We start from the raw sequence: 23,192 nt of genomic DNA, 5'->3' as shown, positions 1-23,192 counted from the left end.
AGGTCTAAAGGACGAGGATTGCAATTGCTTTGGGTCATTTCTGACAACTTTCTAGTTTTAGGAATTCTTGTTTTTTTCTAAAATTAGAAGGTTTTGTTTTTGGCACTTTGGGCCCAATCTAGGAAGCAACTTTTTTTGGCTTGCTTTTTGTTTTTTTGCTTTTTGCTTTTTTTTTAAAAGTGGAATTAGGGATTTGTTCCTCAAGTCACCTCATCAGTGCCCATCTTGTCAAAATTGATTAATTTTGTCTCTAAGTGTAAAAAGCAAGGTAAAAACCCTAATTAGGGTTTTGTTCCAAAAGATCATTCCTTAGGCCATTTGATCACTGCCCATGTCTTCAGAATTGAAAAATTATGTCTCCATATACAAAAAGCAAGGTAGAAACCCTAATTAGGGTTTTGTTCCGAACAAACATGGCAGGGACAGTGATGATTTTAGTCAGTATTATATATTGTCTAGTGAGTTGGCATTAGATCTTTCGGCACATCAGCAGCAGTGCATGGCAGTTGTGTGTCACTTGTGTCAGATGGGGTCAGATCACAGAGGGTCTTCAATGGATTGGCATTCATTGGATATTATGACGGATGTTATGCATGTTGGTGATCACAGACACACTAGTGATCTTGGCATTTATGGATATTTGATCTATGGAGATGATATAGTTTTCCATTGCTCACTTGAGGTATTCAACGAGAGCTATGCTTCGCTCTGGGACCCAAGCAGTGTTGATTTCACAGCACAAGTGCTTCAGCATTTTGAGGAGCCATTTCAGACCGAGGTATTGCATGTTGTTTATATTAGAGATGAGCAGCAGTTACATGCAATGATTTGTTTACGTCTTATTTGGGATGGTGGAGGATTGGTGTTTCAGTTGCTTGTGGGCAAGCAACTCCGAGAGGGGAGGATTGCCATGTCCCCTTTCTAGAGTGGACATGAGATACGAAGGAGTTGGCCTATCATTGAAGTCTCGTAGGCTAGCAGAGGTTGATTGGGACTCATTCAGTGCATATAGTGACTGGATTTTGGCTTTACAGGCAGTTTGGAGCCAGTTTGGAACAGTTCCTAGATTTTAGGGGATATCCCAAAATTTTAGAAGGTCATGACAGTTGCCAATCGTGAGGTTATTCATGACCTTTCACATGGTTTCAGTTTCAGGAGATTTGGGTGAGTTTCCTAGTTTCTAGGAGCATCCCTAGATTTTAGGGATGAGACTGCCAGTTGATCCATGATTTCCGACATCAGTCACAGACAGGTGACAGGTTCAGTTTCAGGCTTTTGGTGTGTTTCGAGCTTTCTGTAGCTATTTGCGTTATATTTTTAATATATTTAAATATTTCGTAAGTTAGCGTTTTAATATTTTAAATAAGGCTATGTCTATAGCCATTTCGGAGTAATAAGGGGTTTTTGGCTTCATCTGGATTCATATGCCCATGTGTTATAGCTCGTTGGAAAGGTCTTGAACTTTTCTAAATGATTTTCACTTGCCAGGGTCCTTTTGGCGCTTGGAGTTATTTTATATTGAAAAAGTGGTGTTTTTTCTATACTTGGGCGCCCAATATTGGGAAATATGACTTTATATTAAAGCGCACTTTTCATATATCTTTAGGGTTCGATTTGGAAGGAAAGAGATATAAGGAGATGGAAACCTAATTTCTCATTATCTTTTACATATTGAAAACTTGTTTGGTGCAATATTGCTCTGGTAGAGCAATTCTTCAATCTGGGACGCAAACCCCATGATTGGTACTGGCTGGGACGTAGCCCTCAGGTATTGATTGGCAGTGGATTCTTTTGGCATTGGCATTATTGGTCAGAGTGTATGCGCTATTCCTTGTGGAGATTCAGATTGCTTGGTGAGGGTTTCAACAGGGTGGTTGAATTCCCCAGCTGGGGCGTGATTGTTTCAGCGTGATGCCACCATTACAGCAGGTACACTTTATGCTGGAAGTGGTGAAGACTTTCATTCAGCCATAGCTGGTGTTCTTGGTTTGTGTTCATCATCTACCCTTCAGTTAGCGCCATTATTGGATGTAAGCACATCCCCAATGCGTAGGGAATAATCAAGATATTATAAATCAGAAATCTGCCTGGTACGATTTGTATCAATTCTGATTTAATTGAATGTTCTTACTTGTTTCAGCTTCCTTCCTTATTTGCTGTTCTTTATTCATTACTTGCTTATATATTTAAAAAAATACAAAAAGAAACCAAACATTTTGCAACTTCTCTCTATTTTGTAAGACCATCAGCAAAATCACAGGAAAAATATAGTTTATTATTTTAAAAATTACAGCGGATCAGCAAGGGGATCCATCAGGGATCTTTCAGAAGATGCTTAAACCAGATGAAAATTCACCAATGACCTATGGGTGAGACATGAAGATGTCCAAACTCTCATGAAGTCCGCCATGCCACCATTGGCAAATGGCTTGGGAAATAGGAAGTTCACCTAGAGCAAATTGGCAAAATAATGTGACAATTTTGCCCATGGCTAAAGGAATAACAATTTCAACAAGAAAGCACATAAAATCAACCATTCAAGGGTCAATTAAATGAATGGATTGGAAAATAAATTCAACAGACAAAAAAATTTCAAAAAATGGCTGTTTGCGGTAATATTGTATGTACGGGAATAAAAAGTAATTAATTAAGAAGTACCTTGTTTAGTAATGTAACAGAGGGTAGGTAGTTACGGGTGCGACAGTTGTCCCTCGCACCCCTTCGATACCTTTATATACCATGTGATTAGAGTTTCGTGACTCGCCAAAACTCGATGAGTCACGGGCCGAGTCACCCTCGACGAGTCCCGGGTGGCTCGGACCCGGACTCAGCGAGTTTTGGCCGAGTCATGGCGAGTCACGTGACTCGGTGACTTGGCTCGGACCCGGCGAGTCCCAATGCCAGGACTCGGCCGACGTAAACTACCGAAAAAGAAAAATTAAAACATGTTAAACAATGGTTTTACTTGCTTTTATTTTCATCTATATTTTATTCTAAGTTGTAAAAGGCATCTCATTTCATTCTATTGAAAAAATAGGAGGAGAAGAGTGAGTTGTGAGGAAAAAGAAGAGAGCATAGTAGGGCAACCAGCAAGGAGGAGTAGAATTTCTTCAACAAATCACATTGGGGCAGTGTAATACTTGCATTTGGTGCATCAAAAGCTTGTTAGAGAAGATTGGAAAGAGGTTGCATTTCATTTCAACCTTCTTACAAGAGGTAAGATTTATTTTTTTTGGTGTTATATAAGCAAAATTTACATTTTTTTTTTAAACATTTGTAATATGTATTCATTTCTTTCAAATAAATCAGCAAACCCTACCATGTAGATTGTTTTTGGTTTTCTCAAAACTTAAAGAAATCAGCAAACCCTACAATGTACATTTTTAAACAAATTAAAATGTACATTGTAGGGTTTGCTGATTTCTTTATGTTTTGAAGTGAAAAAAACAATCTACATGGTAGGTTTGCTAATTTCTTTGAAAAAAATGAATACAAGTTCCATTACATTGATTTTTGTATCAAAATCAAAACATTGCTATTATATTTTTTTTTGTATTAATTTATAATTTAACAATGGACAAATATTCATTTTTTTTGTAATTGTGTCTTATTCCAACAACCTTCAACTTTTGAAAACAATATCTAGTTCCAGTCCTCCTTGTAGAGCAATCCCGGGTAGAAAAGATCCAGCTTAGAAATATACAGAACCTTTTCCCGAGCAAAAAAGAGGAGAGGCAAAATGTAAATTTTGCAAAACAATATTTCATGGAGGCATATATAGATTGAAATACCACCTTGCCGACATACGTGGCCATGATGCAGAGCCTTGCACACTAGCACTTCTTGAGGCTATTTGTGAGTGCCAAGTTCTATTAGACACATTTGAGACTCGAAAAGAAATAAAGAAGAGGCAAAGGGAGGAGTTGGCTCAGACTAGCATTGGTTGTGTTGGAGAGGCCTCTTCCATGCCTCCATATTGTCCTAGTGGGAGTGCTAGTGCTTCTATTGCCAGTAGTGCCAGTGCTAGTGGTAGTATCAGTGCAACTCCAACCATTGGTCCTAGAGTTCGTAAATCTAGGATGGATTCATATTTTGAGCCATGCACTACTCCTGGTGCCCAACCTTCACTTGAGAGCATGGCTTGGAACAAAGAGGTACACAATAAGGATAAAGGTGCAATTGGAAGATTTTGGTTTTATTGCAATATTCCATTCTTCATAGCCAGGTAATTCCTTTTAGTTTTTATTTGATTGTTTTAAGTTTTTAAGTTGTTAATATTTTTAGTTTGTTTTGTCTAATATTTATAATTTTATACTTATCTTATTTAATTTATTTGTGATAGGTCTCTTTATTGGCAGAGCATGGTTGATGCCATCGCTATTTGTGGGGCGGGTTTCAAAGCCCCTTCTAATTCCGAGTTAAGTGGCCCAATTTTGATAGAATCAGTGGCTGATGTAAAAGCCACATTAGAGGATCAGCGAGAGATATGGAAGAAGAAGGGTTGCACCATCATGACCGATGGTTGGACTGATAGGAGAAATCAAACACTCCTAAATTTTCTTGTTTCTTCTGCAGATGATTGAATAACTTGAATTTTATTTAATGATTCGTATTTTATTTTTGAGTTGAGATTTATTGAATGATCATTGATCATTGTTTTTGCTTTGTTTTCAAATTTCAGGTGGCACCATGTTCATGAAGCCCATTGATGCTTCCGCACATTCTAAAAATGCCACTTACCTATGTGAGGTTATAGAGGAGGTCATATATGAAGTGGGCGAGGAGAATGTAGTACAAGTGGTGACCGATAATGCAGCAAATTATGTTGCTGCAGGTAAACTTTTGATGGAGAGGCACCCATCTATATTTTGGTCTCCATGTGCCGCCCATTGCATTGACCTCATGTTGGAGGACATTGGTAAGATTGCATGGATCAAGACACGCGTAGAGAAGGCAAAACATATTTGAAAATTTGTATACAATCATGCATGGGTCCTTAACTTAATGAGGCAATACACAGGGCAGAAGGAGTTGGCTCATCCTGGAATCACTAGATTTGCCACTAACTTCATCACACTGCAATCCTTGATTCGGAGTAAGGCAGCTTTGAGACGTATGTTTGTTGGTGAGGAGTGGACTTCCTCATCCTATGCTATGAGTGCTACAGGAGTTGTTGTCGCAGATTACATTTTTGATGAGCCATTCTTTTGGACCCCTTGTGCTAAGATTGTGAAGGTAAAATTTTTAAGCATTCTAATTTCTACCCTATGTTTTAAGTTTTAAGTTTTCATTTTCCTTCTGAGTGACAATTTTCAGCCCTCCACAAACCACCTTTTCTTCAACCCATCATCGGGCTAGTTATCCATTCTTCCCAACAATTCCTTGAGGCGTCGGCTATATGCTCGGATGGTCTCACTTTTCCCTTGCTTGGTGCTCAGGATTTCTGCTACGATTTCATTATCGTCTCTCAAGAGTCGAAACTCCTTTTCGAAGGCTTTGTGCAATTCATCCCAAGTTGTCAGTTTGGTTTTGTCAGCATCCGAGTACCAATCGATGGCTACTCCTCATAGGGTGGTGGGGAATTGCACCACCCATTCCGCCCTATCGGCCACGCCATTGGCCGACCAGATTGTCTCACATGTACGGCAATTCCGTACGGAGTCTTATTTCCCATCTCTAGTGAACTTCAGCAATTTTTGCCGATTCACCATTACGTTCCTTTGCGGCGGCCCGGTCTGCCCTCCAGAACTCGAATTTGACCCTCCAGGAACTCCTCCTCCAAACACTGGTCCTCCCAAAGGTACTCCGCCAAGATTTGGTCTGTTGGGTCCCACCAAGTTGCTCTGACTACCAGGGTGTGATGAGCCTGCACCGAACAGATTGCTTCTACTACCATGACCTTGTGTCCTTCCAAAACCTTCGGTCGCACCGGTATCCTCCGCCTCTCTGTTCTCGGTCTCTGTCTCGTCTTCCCTCCTGGTCTCGGCACCTCTGTATGGCATGTACTGCTCTACCGTACTCCCGTCACCAATCTCCTCCAATGTTAGGGAAAGGTCCCCTAGCCGTTTCCCGGCGGTTTCTATTAGTATGGAAACTTGGCCCTCGCCAGAGCCATTGTTCCCATTTCCTCCGCTTCCTTCCTCGGCAATCCTCTTGAATCTTCTTCTTCGTTCTGCTTGTTGCTTGAGAATTAATGCTCGTTGAGCGGCTTCAGAGTCCCCTACGTATTCCTTCTTATTTTTGTCCTTATTTAGCAAATTGGGCATTAATTCTAAATTCTCCTTATGAAATAGAACAAGACATCATATTGAAAAGAACACTTTTATTAATTCCTTCCTCGTATACAATGTATGTCACTGGCATACCCACTACAGTGGGGGTGTTCTTGTTTATTCTCCTTCGCCCGTACACAGGTCAGGGATTATTTACCCCTCGCTCGGTTTCATCACACTACTCTTCTTGGCGCTCGTAAAACTCCCGTAGGATTTTCTGTCGTCGGTTCTCCCGATAGGTGTCTTCCCTGCAGTTTTGAAGAGCCAAAAATGCCTGTGCCAGAAGGTTGGGCAAGTTGCTCATCAAACGATTTACCGTCGGGCTTACACCAAGCGCACTCCACACAGCATCCTCCGGAACATCCTCGGTGGTGGCTTCTCTTTGTACGTGTGTTTCAATCGCCACCTTGAGGATGCAGGAGAAATCTTTCGTAAGTGCTAGTTCTCCCTCGAACAATTCTTCAGGCTTTTCGTTGGGGTCACTGCTCATCCCTTCGAGCAATGGTTGTCCCATTATCCACGTGCCATGTAGTATATTCCCGTGCTCCAGATTAATTTTGGCAACGGCGCCAGATGTTTACCCTCTAGGTGAACAGTTTAAAACATACAGATAGAATGCTTAACGAGAAACAATAATGCCATAGATACCAGATGATAAGATCAAGCAAATATAAGAGACACCATTTCCATTCATAATCATCTGTCTTTACAAGTTACCTTCCATGGTATATAAAGGTACCGAGGGGATGCGAGGGACAACCGTCGCACCCATAACTACCATCCCTCGGTTACATTACTAACAAAGTAAAGTACTATCTAATTAACTATTGTTTTATTCCCGTACAATGTTACCGCCAACAATGCGAAGGCAAGGAGATGCAACATAGTGGTCATTTTGTTCCATCTCTCCACAATGATTTGTTGTATTTGTTTGAAATTTTTTTCTTCTGGATCTTTTTCTTTTGCATTTATGACAACTTTCATCTTCTCAATCATTGAGTTGATGCCATCATATACCTCACCCAAGCAAGGCCTATCAATGTCAGTGTAACGGATCATGCTCAATATAGGCTCAATGAACTTTAGGAGGTACTCAACACGATCCCACCAAGAGTCATCTAGCATCATTCTCCTACTGTTTGCTGCCCTTGTAATGCTAGATTGCTTCCATATGCTCCAATTAAGGCTAATTACCATGCTAGCTAGTGGCGCACGAACCTTCAAAAGTCGTCTCAACACAAGTGTATTGGAAGCAAAATGGGTCTTAGCAACCTATTTCAAAATCAAAATAAGAAAAAATCAAATTAAAAGGTTTACTAAACATTTTTATTATTTAACAAAATCGAAAATTAACTTACCATCAACAGCTCCAATATCGAGAATTGTCTAAATATGCCTTGTGACATATGGTGGTAAGTGATAAACATTTGGATTCCTCGGCCTCATCATACACCTCTTTGATCCAATCAGCTTTTTGCAAATTTTTTGCAGCATTAGGTTGAGTGAGTGGACCGAACAAGGTGTCGAAAAAATGTGTTGATACCACTCCTCAACCAATAAACCAGTTGCCCTACAATTTTTCGCATTGTCTATTACCACTTGAACAACATTTTGAGTGCCAACTTCCTCAATGGCTTGGAAAAGAATATTAGCAATGAATGGACCATCCTTAACCTGCCCTTCACAATCCACTGCTCTCATAAACATTACGGTGACATTGCAACAACGTCGATCAATGGGCGATTTCTTCATCTTTCCATCCATCATATATGATGGACACCCCTGTTTCAATCCATGAATCCTTGATGGGCTTCAAGGAGTCCTCTACATGTTTCACCTCTTTCTCCAATAAGGAAGTACACACTTTCTCATAACCCGGGCCCTCGAACTCCTTTGGAGCCTCATTCATTGATCTCACAATTTTTTGCCAATAAGGTGAGCAAACAACATTAAATGCCAATCCATTAAATGCATAGATGCATCTAGGTATGTCTTGCTCAGCAATCTGTCTACCCTCATTGTGAATGACATAATAGGTTGTTGTTGAGAACTTGAGGTATAGACAAGAATGGATGGCTCTCAGTATGCTCAAGATTGAGATGTGATGGAGAGGCCATCGATCCTTTCATACTCTTACTCTTACTGTTTACCAAAGGATGAGAAGATTCTTTCCCAATTGCTTCATTTTTTTTTCTTTGCTCTTCTATATATGTCAGTATTAGTGACTCTGCTAGAAGACCTTTACCTTTTGGCTTTCCTGGACAAAATTTGATGCCTTTTTGAGGGATAAAGCACAAATGTGCTTTCATTCGATTGTATGAGCTCTTGTATGGTTCTTTGCAATGAGAGTTCACTTCCAGAGGATTTCTTTGCAATCTCTGATGCAGCGATCAAGAGGGAGTTCTGTGTTCAGCAAAATGGAGTCCTATGTCTCAAGGAACTAGAGTGACTCACTAGAAGAAGTCAAGGTGTCAGCTAAGTGGGTTGCAGTGTTGCAAGGCCAGGTGATAAAGTCCTTGGAAGACCTCTTCAACTGCAGAGAACAGAATTGCACAAGGCAGTCAATCTGGATTTCACATTGGTAGCACAACAAACCTATTTAGAATAGGGTGATCTAGGATGAGGTCGAGGAGGACAATCCTAGACTCTCGCAAGTCAGTAGTGCCAGAAGTGTGCATTGGAAACCATTCCATGCAATCTTGGTCAAGGAGGTCAGGAGGTTGATGCAAGTACTTGGAGCTTCAGAGGGAGTCACATCATCATGAAGATTTGTTGTAATGTATATTTCTCTGAGACAGAGAAATATGAGGTGAAAGCCTTTGTAGTGTATATTTCTCTGAGACTGAGAAATATGAGGTGCAAGCCCTTGTACAGATCACATCTCTGAGACTGAGTTGTGTTTCCACAATTGGGTGTAGCCATTATGGACGTCATGTTGAGAGACTCCATGACAATGTGTTTCTTTCCACAAATGGGTGTAGCTATTGTGGACATCACGTTGAGAGACTCCATGATGAACCCTTGTACTTGCGTTTCTTTCCACACATGGGAGTAGCCATGGTGGACGTCATGTTGAGAGACTGCATGATGACATCACGTTGAGAGACTCCATGATGGACACTTGTACATGTGTTTCCTTCCACACATGGGAGTAGCCATTTTGGACGTCATGTTGAGAGACTCCATGACAACATCACATTGAGAGACTCCATAATGAGCTCTTGTACATCTCTAAGATTGAGATGTGCTTTTTAACAAATGGGTGTAGCCATTATGGGCGTCATGTTGAGAGACTCCATGACGATGATATCTGGAAAATACCTCCCTAGCTAAGAGGGAATGTTAGTGTTATATAGCTTCGGGGTCTATTTTCTCTTAATTAAAGATAGGTTGGCCTTCATGTTCTAAATTAAATTAAATTTAATGTTTTCCAAGGCAGGTCGGCCTTGATGAGCAATTAATATTTTGTATCTTGTATTTTCTCTAGGGGGCCGACATAGAGAAGAGGTTGCCTAGTTATGTATTTAAGGAAGATCAAGTCCTCTCATTTGGGTATTACAATTCGTCCTCTCAAGTTCACCTCTCCTAAGCAGCAGCAGAAGTTCACATCCTTCTAGCACCAGATCGAATTCTTCAAGAAGTATAATCATTCATTCAAGAGAAGAGACATATATATTGTTGTATGAGACTTGGCCCTGTATAAGGCTTGAATGTTGTATGCATAATTCTGCACTTCTTTATCTGATATATAAGAGATTATTTGCTGGGTTTTTCTCCCTCGAGTAGGACGGTTTTCCCAGGGTAAACCTCGTGTCCATTGTCTTATGTGTTGCATTTTCTGATTGTTTACATTTCTGATGCTAAAACTAACAGCATGGTCTCTACTTCTCATAGCGTAGATGTTAATTAGATGGATGGAAGATCTTATTGTTGATGAATAGTGAACCTATGTTCATTCCACTTGGAGTTTTTTGATTGCAAATTGCAATGCCTGGTCAAAGTGAACTTGATTAAAAGCTTAACTTCAATTATTGCATGCTCATTGTTCAATCATGTTGGTGTGCATGGGTGAAAATCGTTTGCTTATCCTTAGGAGATTGCACCACCTTTGTGTAGTTGTTCCTGCATGGCAAAGCAAAGTTTGGTTTGGTTGCACCGATTCAACAATGGTTTCCTACATTCTTAGGATTAGATTAGCTTTCCTAACCCTCATCTCTTTTGCCTTTTGTTTTCCAAAGTTGAGTTAGAATCTATGTTCCAGCAGAGTTCAAGCAAAACGTAAGTTCCCTTGTGTTTCCAACAATATCACATCAAACGATTGAGCTTATCCACACATCAAGACCTGACATTATAAGCCTTGGAGTTATCTCAAGTGATCATCTAGTTCAGCATTTGGGAAGATTTTGTTCAAGAGAGGATAAGATACTTGGTATTTTATTATGTGTTTCAGGTGCATAAAAAACACATCAAAAGTACAATATACAAGTTCCTCATGCTTTAAAACTCACAAATCACATTCTCCTTTGTTAAGGTGGTCCTAAAATTGATTCTTGAGTGATAGTGAAATAAAGACAGACCTTTTGGTTGTTGCATGGATCCATTTTCAGATGATACCTCAATAAATTTGTTCCCTACATCCTCCTTAGGGTACCATTTTTCCTAATATGCAAGTTGCCCTTACAATCCAACAGCCCATGTTTCTTGAATCCCCTCGTGTGTATGCCTCTCCCCTTTTGGATCACCACATCACTTTCTAGTCCTTCCAAAACACCTGGATCGAGGCCTTGAGCTGATGCCAAAACCATTATTTCCTCCTCATCCAACATGGAGAGCTCAAATAAACAAAGACTCTCAACATTAACAATTGAGTATATCTTCATGTATGGAAGTAATTCAGGTTGGAAGGTGTTCTTTCTCCAGGACAACAAATGTTCGTCCTTGAAAACTATCTGTTCCCAACTAGAACAAAACATTAGCACCAAACTTGAACTTGTGCCTTGTGTGATGATCATTTCACAGTTACACTTCACTTGACTCATCTTCAACTTCTTTTGCAACTATAAATGTATTTCCTGCATACAATTTATAATTTTCCCTGCATACAATTTATAATTTTCCCCACCCAACAACTTCTATACCAGCACATTGTTCACTTTTTTCTAACTGTCCCACAAGAACTTCAAGTAGGCTTGGAGGCAAGTAAACAATACAAGATTCAAAGGGACACAAGTTTAATGCATAGCCCAATTGTAGGATTTTTACTGCTCTGTCTGATCAAATAAATACATGAATTAATAATTGAGATGACAATGCAACCAACTAAAGGAGTAAAATATATCTTTATTCGAACATGAAATTATTAAAGAAGAAGACTACAGATGGTCAGCCAAGGATCAGAGCTAATCCGACTAGATCATACTACTTCCCTTGACAATACACAATCTATTTAAAGGACATGACAGTTGCCAAGAGGAACACAACCACCAACCAACCGATACTCATAACTACCCTATCCTTATAACTACCTGAAAACAACAAACAATTAATACAACTCAAATAACCAATATTATCAAAACACAATAATAGACACCGTACATTGTCTACATTGTCCCCCACAAAAGAAAAAGTCATCTTCCAGATGAAAAGTAAACATCAAGTAATATCAGGTAAGAGTAATGAAAATATTGTAAACGAAAAATTCCACTAAAATCAATTGGACCACAAACCCATCTGCCCCTTGTTAAGCATCTTTTGCATTGATGTAGTAGGGCAGAACAAACAAAGGCATGTCAGACTTTGTCTATTGTACAATAGCCTTTATACGACCAACCCACAACGTAATATGAAGTGGCAGCCTTAATTATTCTTAAGACCATTTATATGGTGCAAGAAAAAATATCTGACAAAAACTATGACTCAGCACCCCTTTTAAAACCTGTACGGCACTCACCCTGCTTTGTATGACAATTTAAAAAAAAAAAGGATGTCACTATAGCAGCTGAAAGTAATCAAAAGCTACGGTAGACTATTTACTTTCCAGCACTTCTCTTTAACATGGTACAGCAAGCTATTTCAAAGGCAGCAATGAAAATTAATATGGAACAGCTTCTCAATTATTTGTACATCAATATGTATCAAACTAATAGCCGAAATTTAATTTAATTTTCAATTGATTAATTTTGATATAATCAATATAATAATGTGATTTAGTAATATTATATATATATATATATATATATGAATTCATATTCAATTTGAGTCCCCAAAGTCATACTAATTCTTTTACGAGGACAGACAACTTATTTTTTCTTGTTTGTTTAAAGTCATTTTACCTTGTTTGGAAACCTCTAGTAGCATTCTTTAATATTCACTTTTTAGGTTAATTGCTAGCTACATTGAGTTTAGTCTCTGTGCCATTAAATAAACTCCATGTGAAGCAAAATCGTGGGATTTAAATTTTTTTAAGTTTTAATTGACTCTAAATGTTCTATTTGTAAGTTAAGTGTTAGGGTTTTAAGATCTTATATGTTTATGATATTAGAATTGAAAGCCATCATGATTTTGTCATATTAAATACTATATAATTATTAATTAAAAATGAACAAAAGTTTCAAACATTCAAATTCAAAAGTGCAAAAGTCAAGTGTTCTTTGAAAGGTTTGGAGGAGTCTTGGAGTTTGATTAAAAGTGATAAAATTATGAGAAATAGCATACCCCATTAAGGCACGTGAGGTTTCAAAGGCTTTAAATTGGACTTGGTAGTGGGGCTCCACCTCTCAACCTTGCCCTGTATCATGACAGGGAGCACGCCAGGGCTGCTGCCCCTTGACCACGTTCAGGGCACTACCCCTCAAGGCACTACACTTAGTCCCCATGAGAGACATTGCCATCCGACCATGCTAGAAATTGCCACACTAGATCCGTGGGCACTCATTTTTATTTTCTCTCTCTATATCTCTACACTATTAAAATGCTTTTCAAATTAAAAAATAGTAGGTTTTTCTCTTCTATTTTTTTTACATTTTTTCAGTATTTTGATAATACAATTTTTTCCCAATTTTTTTAAAAAATCTTACACTTTTGGTTTGCTTATTTTTTCTCCAAAAAAAAAATTCCGCTATGATCAAACAAATGTCATCCTTTTTCCAATTTAATAATTTAAAGCTACTTGGACAGCTTAAGTTATTTTATAGAACCCTAAAACATGGAATGGGAAGAAACGCTTAAAACTCAATATTATTTCCAAAACATAAAAACACAAGGTATTGTGAAAAAAAGCAAAAAAGTGGATTGAAGTTCGGTATTGTCTGGTATAAAAAGATTCTTCTTTGTAAGTATTTGTATTAGTATAACAAGGACAGATTTTCCATTTAACTTTTATCTAGAAGTTTCCATCCATGAATCATTCAAGCAAGCAGAATCTATTGTGCTTTTACAAATCCACAGATCCATCAAGCCCACCAAATTTACTACTTGTGAGGGTTATTTGTTATGATACTTTCTGCAGTATAAACTCTCCCAGTACAAGTTCTGAAAATGAAGAATATACTGAAAATAGAAATGACAGTCTCTCAAATTTCCATGATGTTATTCGTGATTCTGAGGACAGCTCAACCTATTCATCAACAGGGTGGATTTCCAACCAGAAAATTCATAACAAGTACCAGAATCAAACCTACCTGTTGTTTTGACTGTAGTGATTTTCTGAGGTTGCTATTATCATCCAAAAGACGAACAATTTCCTTGTCCTTCTCCTCAATCATATTTTTAGCCATCTCCTGAAAGGATTCATACTCTTCCTGAAAGTCAGAAAAGGAATTCTTTAATACTCTTTATATTTTAAATACAGTAGCAAGCATAAACAAGATCAATTATAGTGCTTCTCCCTTCCATCCAAGGACAAAGGGAACACTTAAGCCTTCAATTGACATACTTCTGGTCCAAAGTCAATACTAACTGTATGTATGCCTCAAAAACAAAAATGGACAAAAACATAAAAGGATTGCATGAAAATTCACCTTAATTTTCTCACAAGTAGTTTTCAGTAAATGTATGTCATCATCCAAACCAGCTGTAGATGCTTTATGCGCTTCAGCCTCTAGTGCCTTGTATTTTACTTCAGGAAAGTCCAATGTAATTGATAAGTTTAACTGTATGTGGATTAAAATAACAAAATAAAGAAGTACCAAAAATTAATGGACTATTGACAGTGAAACATCAAAAGATTTACAGCGCCAAGTTTCTTCAACATTCATGATAGTGGTCTGCCATTCTTCTTTTTCTGATACCAAATGAGCCCTCAAGGACTCAAGTTTGGTGGCCATGTCTTTAATTCTCTCCTCCGCATCCATGAGAGCCACAGATCTGAAAAGCAGCAAAGCTATAAGGAAAACCAAATATGCAGCATATAAGGCTCTACAAATTTTGAGCCACTGCCATGTTCAAACAAAGTCACACGACAAGAGAATAAGATAGAACCACATGCTTCAAGGCTTTCCAATAATGAGATAAGATCTCTAAATAGAAAATGAAAATATCAATGCATGTACAAAGGGTGGAATAGACTCGGGATGATGTTATCTTAACAATATAGAAAACAGAAAAGATGAAAGAGGCCCATTTAAATACATTTATGGCTTCAACAAAGGGGTGACACTAATGTGAAGCTTATAAATTTCTGAATGCATTGCTACAACCACCTGGCTGCAAGTTCAGTTTCATGACATCTAACAGCATCTTGAAGAGCCTTTTTAGCCCAATCTTTTTCAGCTGATGCCAAAGCTGCTTCTCTTTGAGCTTCCTGTCTTACAAACATAGATAATAAATTAAACAAGATATTTAATTTCCAACAAAACAGAGATTGTCCCATCTGCATAGCTTCAAGCAGTTGGAAAGCATCCATGTATAACATGCAACTCATCTAAACAATCATTTAACACCTAACATTAAAAATATTCCGGTGGCATTCTACTCTACACAATCAGCGCACAAATATCCTTGTAAACCAAGTTATAACTAAAAACATGCAACTCTAAGCATCTTCTATGAAAGTTCACAACCATTATTTATAAAATTCCTACATGTCATACTACTCTAAGCAGCCACATCACAAATAAATTGCTGCTAAACAATAACCAATCAAATGATCAAAAGGCATCTTACTTTTAAAGCGGCTTCTTGAGCTGCCACCAGTTCCATATCCTTCACTGCCAACAGCTCAGCCTCCTTTTTTTGTAGAAGTGCATGGGCCCGATTCTTGTATGCTTTAAATTCCTTTTCCAAACTGCGGAACTGCATATCATTAAATGATAAAATATAAGATAGAGCCTATTATATGCATGTGTCTCAGGTTCAATATGGATTGTAAATTACATCGTTGTCATACTTCTGACATTGCACTTCATCCCAATCCATCAACATAAAATTTGTTTTGCTTTTCAAACATAAAACTGAAGAAACCTTAAGATGTGATTTACAAAAATGTTCTTCCACAACTATCCAAATGAAAATTTAGAACAAAAATGCAGCTTTGCATGGACATATTCAACTCCTCAATATTTGTCTATCATCGGATGATCATAACTAAACTCATAATGGTGTGACTAGAGATGATTGGACAAGATTAAGTAAACCTTCCCATCAAAGCTTGAGAAATGACTTGGCAAATTAAATTATATATAAAAACTTACCACATGCAACAAAAAAGTGGATTTTAATTGTAATAAACACCATAGAAATTGAAGTAATGAACTAAGTATGCAAACTATTCTATGCCAAAATCATTCACTGTCCCATTTAATTTCACTATACTTGTTTGCAATAGATTTGCCTTTCTGCCATACGTAGCACAGCATACTACACCATTTTGTGTACTAAAATTAAAGTAATCACTTTGGCTTCCCTTCATAAGATCTTATTAATACATATGGTATGGACTTGAAGAATCTTACAAAAGAAAAAACTTAGGACTTGTGCCAAGGGCTTGACAACCATATCTTAGATTTTCCAGTACCCGTTTCTTGAAATGTTGGCTTGAAGATTTTTATATAACTTGGAAAGTGTTTCCTTTATCAAAACTTTAAATACCAGGTCCATGGAGAAGTATGTATGGGTCTATCTCAAGGGCACAACCCAGCTCATCTATTAGAGAGAGTTAGTTAGACTTAGGTTCCAACAAATTACAAAGTCCTGTGACAAGGAATGGGGTCATTGAGGCATTTGAAAAGGATTCATGAGGGCCACAACGGATTTGTATATAGCAAAGTTATCAGGCTTGATATCGCAATAAACCAGCAACACAAACACTCATAATTAACTTTAGCAGAACCTTAAATGCCAAGTCCACACAGACTAGTCAAGTCATGGAAAGTACATACAACTCTATCTCAACAACACAACCCAGCTCATCTTATACAGAAACTTGATTGGACTTGGGTTTCAACATATCAGAAAGTCTTGTTACAGTGAATGGGATCATTGAGGCAATTGAAAAGGATTCATACAGGCCGCAATGGATATTGTCTATAGCAAAAATACCAGGATTGAACTCACAATAGCCAAAAACACACATAATTAACTTGTGTTGGAAATGTTGTCATTGATGTTAAAGGTACAAAGACGAAGTAATCATTGATGTCAAAGTCATGTCAAGAAGGGTTTTGTTGTCTAAGCATATTAGCATTGATGTATGGACAAGATTGTTTGAAGGTTGTCATTGATGTCAAAGCTGTATTGAAGATTGTTGGTGAGCTTACTGAAATTAGTTAACAAAGGATGTTTCGCTTGAAGATGCTTTTCTACATGAATGGGATGCCCCACTTCATAAGGCCATGCAATGGTATAAATAGGAAGATGAATGGGAAATAAAAAAAGTGTTTTTGCAATGACGATTATTCGAATTTAAGAACATATAAAATCTGATTGATTTGAAGATAAATAAAAGCTTTTTAGAAGGCAATCAACATAAACAAAAGGTGACGTCTTTTCAAAAGGTCAACTCTATTCAAAGAGATGTCTTTTTTCATGAAGAAGCATAAGGATATGTAGATATAAAAAACAATAGTGAGATGTCGAGAAGATGAGTGAGAAGCAAGAAAAGAATATCATTCAGATTTGAAGAACATACCCTTGAAGAGGAATAAGAGAAAAATTATGAATTGAATATGAAGAATATTGCAGATCCAAAAGAAAGACATATGCAGATATGTGAAGCATTTATGGCAGATTTATAAACAAGAGTTTTACACAGATTTGTGAAGCATTTATAGCAGAATTTTAAGGAGAAGTCATCACTATACAAGTGGTCATCTCCTTTATGAAGGGTCACATCTCTACATAGGAATATGAAGGTATATATTGGCATCAGAAATATGTTAAATATCTGTTGCATACATACATACATATATATATATATATGAAGATAAATAAAAAGGATTTATGTGAAATATTATAGAAGATTTAAAAGGCTAGTTAGAGGCATACATACATACATATATATTTGAAGATAAATAAAAAGGATTTTTGTGCAATATTATAGAAGATTTATGAGCAGATTTAAAGGATAGATAGAGGCAAAAAAAAATGAGAGATATATGCTAATAAAGAAGACCTTGCAGAGCTGGAGAAGAAGTTTATGCAGAAATTAAAAAGAGAATTTATGAAGACATCGAAAGAGTTAGTCATCCATTGAAGAAGACATATTGTGTGAAGAAGATTGTAAATATACATCATCCATTGTTGTGGCAACATTCAGAAGTGGGAGTTGGAGCTTCCAATGAGTTGGTGCTCATAAATTGAATGAGGAGTTGGTGCCTACAAAATTTGTAAAAAGAAGATTAAAAGAAGCATTGTTGTGCCGTGGTTTTCTCCCGTAAGGGTTTCCGCATAAATATCATGTGTTATCATGTTCTTCTTATGTGCATGATTATTGTATTGAGTAAGTGATGTTATTTTAATTGATAAAGTTTTAAACTTGGTGAAAATTGTGTTATATCCAAAAGGACAGCCCACAAACACTAAAAGCTTGACTACTGCAACAATGTGTTGGAATCAATGAACACTGAGGGGGGGGGGGGCGGGGAGGTGAATCAATGTTCTGCAGTTACCAAATTTGTTAACCTAATTCTTTATCCACTGGATGCACAAGCAAGAAACTGAAATGCAGAAACACTAAGCAAATAAGCACATAACACCAATAGTTTTACATGGAAACCCGGAAAAGGAAAAACCACGGTTGGATTTGAACCCACAACATTATTATACTATAGCCAGTAGTAGAACAATATTACATGAGGGAAATGCACATGCATTCAGGCACACTGCCTAGAGCTCACTGCTCAATTACAAAAGGGCTACAACCCGGAGGCAGGCTCACTGCCTTACAAGCTAATACAAAATGATTACAATGAGTAATGAACTGAAGAAAAGCATCTAACTATGCCAAATGACAGTTCCGGTTAGGCACAAAGTGATCTGTTGTTGCTATTTTGATAAACTATTATGTTTTGCTCTGCTACTAATTACAGGATCAACAAAACTTAAGGTGCCCATGTGAAACTACGCTGAAACTACGCTCAATCGCTCCCAAAATCATCTCACATATCATATCATCACACAAAAACATTATCCAAGTCGATCTTATATATCTGCACCAACAAAATTGATCACCCACAAGTCGGCTTCTCAAAATATCAAAATATGAAACACATAGCTTCAAATCAGCTCAAATCTTCACAAAACAATATTCCGGATCCAAAACATATGATCACACACTTCCCATAAGTCGGTCCAATTACCTCGAACTTACCAACAACCACCGGAATCACCTCAAAGAACCCGGTCCACACGTTACACCACCAATTATGAAGATAACCTTGTTTTACTGCTCTACCGGATACCGGACCTTCTAACATGCTTAAGAAACAACACCAGAGTATGGGATTGTGTGATAATTTGCTTCTCATACTCAATCAACTTAACTCTAATCATCAAGACATCTGGATATCCCAAACTCCATACCAGATAAGATCAATAGGCTGAGTTGCCATAAATGACAACTCCTAAGAAATCTCATGCACCAGACATCATCAATCTTCACCAGAATAGTGTCTTATGCCAACACAATGGGGAGCTCAGTAGTGCACAAACCTCAAGCAACACCTGTCACTCCAGCCCAGAAAGCTTGGTACAATAATATAGAAAATCACTCTCCCATTCCCACTTATGCAGTGCATCATATTTCCCATTGATGTGTGTAAGTAGTTTTATGTGATTTTTAACTTTACTTTGGTAACTCCAAACTCATTATATCAATTGTACAGCCATAGAATTGAATGCTGCAAATAGTAATTTGTAAGGACAAGGTTCTCTATAGCTATTCACAGTTGTTACAGTATATTTTATTAAGTTGGACCATAGTTACAAGACTCAGACTCAGCTCAGACTCGGCAAGCTGATTTTTGACTTGGACTCGACTCAGTGCCTGAACTCGGCAAAAACTCGGCCAAGACTCGGCAAATTGAAAAACCCAAGAAATTCAAAGATTTTTAATGATTTAAAACTTGTTTCATGCATTCTTTAATAAATAAACCTTAAAGACACAATAATCTCATCAAATAGAAGCTACTTTGAACACATAAGTATACATTGATCACATAAGTATAAATGCAAATTTTAGGCTTGAGTTGAAGGAAATAAGTTAAACAAAATAACACATTAGAAATATAAATAGTGTCAAATGTCTACAAAATTCATGGAATATGAAATCCATGGCATCAAAACTATTTTCTTTCTAAAAACTATTTTTTATTCATGGAATAGAAAAAACACAGATACCCAAAAGAGATGCAAGGCATTTGAGCTTGAAAAATAAAATATAAAAGACAGTAGTATATTGTTCCTCCAAAGTAAGCAACAATAGAAAAGGCTTTTAAAGTGCAAGTCAATGATCCCACCCTCTGAGAAAATCACAAGAGGGAGTGAAAAAGACAATACAAAAGCAGTGAAAACTGAAATGTCAAGCTACGCATAGATGTGATGGTGGGCAAAAATATATGCGGAGTAGGCAAGGGAGGAATCAGCCACCAAGAAACTTTCAAAATCTTTGGGATAGGATAGTAATCAAATTTGTCTAGGACACCTTCCAAATGTAAAACCCCTAGATCATTATTTGTTGCCCAATAAGAAAATTTATTGCCTTCGCTTCTGTTATATTGAAAGATATTATTGTCAATTTTTCTTGATCACCATCTTGCCTTCTAGGTTATGGCTCTCAATTTCCAATCTAAAACCTTGCCATCTTTCATGGTATAAATAGCATTTTAACAATCTCCTTTTGCCATCATCTTCTTCCACACTGAAATTTGTAGGCTCTTGAGCATACTTGAGCATACTTGAGCTTCAATTAATGGATCTTTTATATAAATGCCTTGCATCTCTTTTGGGTATCTGTGTTTTTTCTGAAAATATAAATAGTTGCTTTGCCCTCTTTGCTGATTGGCCATGGCAGAGTCTGACCCTCAAGACTCGGTGAATCTACTAAGTCTGGCAACGAGTCCGAGTCCAAAGTCTTGGACTCTGCAGAGCCAGCTCGCCTCTAGACTCGCCGAGTCTTGTAACTCTAAGTTGGACAATATTGGTGGAAATAGTAGTCTCTATTATAAGTGGGTTGAGAGTATGGTATCTCAAAGATAACAATCGAGTCCGAGTCCAAAGTCTTGGACTCTGCAGAGCCAGCTCGCCTCTAGACTCGCCGAGTCTTGTAACTCTAAGTTGGACAATATTGGTGGAAATAGTAGTCTCTATTATAAGTGGGTTGAGAGTATGGTATCTCAAAGATAACAATCGAAGGCCTCACCAATGTGTTATATTGATTGTTTTAGAGGGAAAATATTATATTTCAAATTTATGTTGCCCTAACCTTTCCCTCCAACTCTATAAATTAGAGTTTGGGCTCTCATTCATTCATTCTGCTTATGCACACATAATGAAATGCTGCTAGAATGAACTTGAAGAGTTCTTCTAAAGATTGTTGAGGATGAAAACCCTCTACACTTCCTCTGTTTCGGTGGTGCGAGATCCACCATAGTTGGTTTTGCTTACAGTTTGAGTTTTAGTGATTTTGATATGAAGTTTGGTGACAAGGGATTGATAAGGATGAAGACTTATGAAGTATTTTGAATACCAGTTTGGTGATAAGGGATTGATAAGGATGAAGACTTACGAAGTATTTTGATGTGGGTATTCAGTTTTTGGTGTGTTTATCTCTTTTTGGGAGTGCTGTTCGAGTTTTCTGTGTTTTGAGTATTTTCTCAGTGCTGGTCATATCATTTTCATAGATACAAAGAACCATATTTTTGCTTATATCTCTTTGGGTTAATTTTATATTATTTGGGGCATCACTGCAATTTATTTTCCACTGCTGGGTGATGAATATTGACATATAACATGTGGGTTTCTGTTGGTTGCTGATTTATTTATGCAAATCACCCCCTTGAAGGGCTGTATAGCTCCTCTTCTTAATACGCCGGGACTAAGGGAGCTCAAAACTCTGAGTTATTTTATCAGACCTTAAAAGTATTGGAAATCATTGTGGCAGACCTATCTTCAGTCAGTTTCATCTTTAGTGAAGGTTGAAGTGAAAAGGGGAAGGTATGCTGGCTGTTCTGAAACATTGGAGGACGTCTAAGGAAGTTGTTGTTGTTCATGTGGGTCTGAAATCTTCTTCCACTGGCATTGTTCCAGGTCTGCAATTAATATTGTTATCTGATTTTTCAGTTTGTATGCCTTGTGCTCTCTTATTATGTAATGGTAAATTTGTGGTTTAATGCAAATTGGATTATACAACTTTTTCAATGCAATATATCCTATGAATGCTTTCCAAAAAATGGTGAATGAATCTTGACAACAAACAATCAGAAAACAGTAAATGTTGCCATGCAATCTTGCAAACATTTTCAAAAAAGAAATCAGGGGTATACATTACATGAAAGCACAAAGAAAGTATGTAAATGGTAATGTTTCACTGGAAGTATTAGACATCAACGTATCAGAGTATTGGAATTATAAATGTTCAAAGAAAATATCTAAAAGAAAAGTTCAAAGACCATATCTATAAAAGTTTTATTCATAATATATGGTCCAATTTTATGGTCAAATGGTACATCATATTACATCAAATCTTCTGTCAAAAGGATACTGAATAGCAGCTACACTCCATGTCTGCTGGAGTGAAAGAATATTGACATCAATATCCATAGTCAAGTACCCTCAAGAAATATACATTGGATACAATCTCAGAACAAGAAAATTGGATACAATCCCAGAATAATGAAACTGGAATGTCGTTAGTAAGCCTGAATACAGTACAAGATGAACTGATTTTATTAAGACATTCAAGTCACATGCATTTATATGAATTCATTTTATAGCTTCAAGAATAAAAGTTTGAAGGAAGCCCTAGCATTATTACAAACGAATATTGTACAGAATGTAACCTCACACCTCTTCTCTAGCAGAAGCAAGAGCCTCTTCATATTTGTCAACTTTTTGTTGCAATCCTTCAAGCTCCAACTCTAATTGGCCTGCCATAATAATAAATTTAACAGAGAGTAACTATGGAGAAACTACAAATAGCACATTTTTAATGAATCCAATAATCACTGCACTTATGAAGAAAACAGATAAACAATTATTATATTGGAAGCTGACATATACTGACTTCTTGTCTTCACAGCGTCAATCTCATACTGCAAGATGGATTTTTCTGACTCTTCAAGCCTAGTTTTCATTTTTTGAAGTTCAGCATCCCAGCTCTCCTTCTCCTTTAGCTGATGACATTGTAAAGAAAAAGATCTAATGTAAGAAAACCAAACAGTAATATAGTTTCCATTTCCTAGTGCTAAAAGATACTTTCGTGGAAGG

The 23,192-nt window shown here is 37.3% G+C and overlaps 1 protein-coding gene across 3 annotated transcripts in view; it reads right to left on the bottom strand.

Moving 5' to 3' along the window:
* The window catches only part of LOC131064657 (protein GRIP), a 289,846-nt gene that overhangs the window by 85,558 nt on the left and 181,096 nt on the right, over positions 1-23,192 (bottom strand). For all 3 annotated transcript variants that reach the window (XM_059211056.1, XM_059211057.1, XM_059211058.1), the window contains 7 exons: positions 22,990-23,098; positions 22,773-22,852; positions 15,435-15,563; positions 14,972-15,072; positions 14,503-14,636; positions 14,291-14,388; positions 13,952-14,071 (listed from right to left, as the gene is read on the bottom strand). In XM_059211056.1, coding sequence (XP_059067039.1) covers positions 13,952-14,071; positions 14,291-14,388; positions 14,503-14,636; positions 14,972-15,072; positions 15,435-15,563; positions 22,773-22,852; positions 22,990-23,098 — 771 coding nt within the window. The remainder of the gene's footprint in view (positions 1-13,951; positions 14,072-14,290; positions 14,389-14,502; positions 14,637-14,971; positions 15,073-15,434; positions 15,564-22,772; positions 22,853-22,989; positions 23,099-23,192) is intronic.

Source organism: Cryptomeria japonica, chromosome 9, assembly GCF_030272615.1.
Source record: "Cryptomeria japonica chromosome 9, Sugi_1.0, whole genome shotgun sequence".
NCBI classification, from domain to species: Eukaryota; Viridiplantae; Streptophyta; class Pinopsida; order Cupressales; family Cupressaceae; genus Cryptomeria; species Cryptomeria japonica.
Note: the sequence above shows the minus strand (reverse complement) of the source record. Positions and strands in the feature narration are given on the sequence as shown.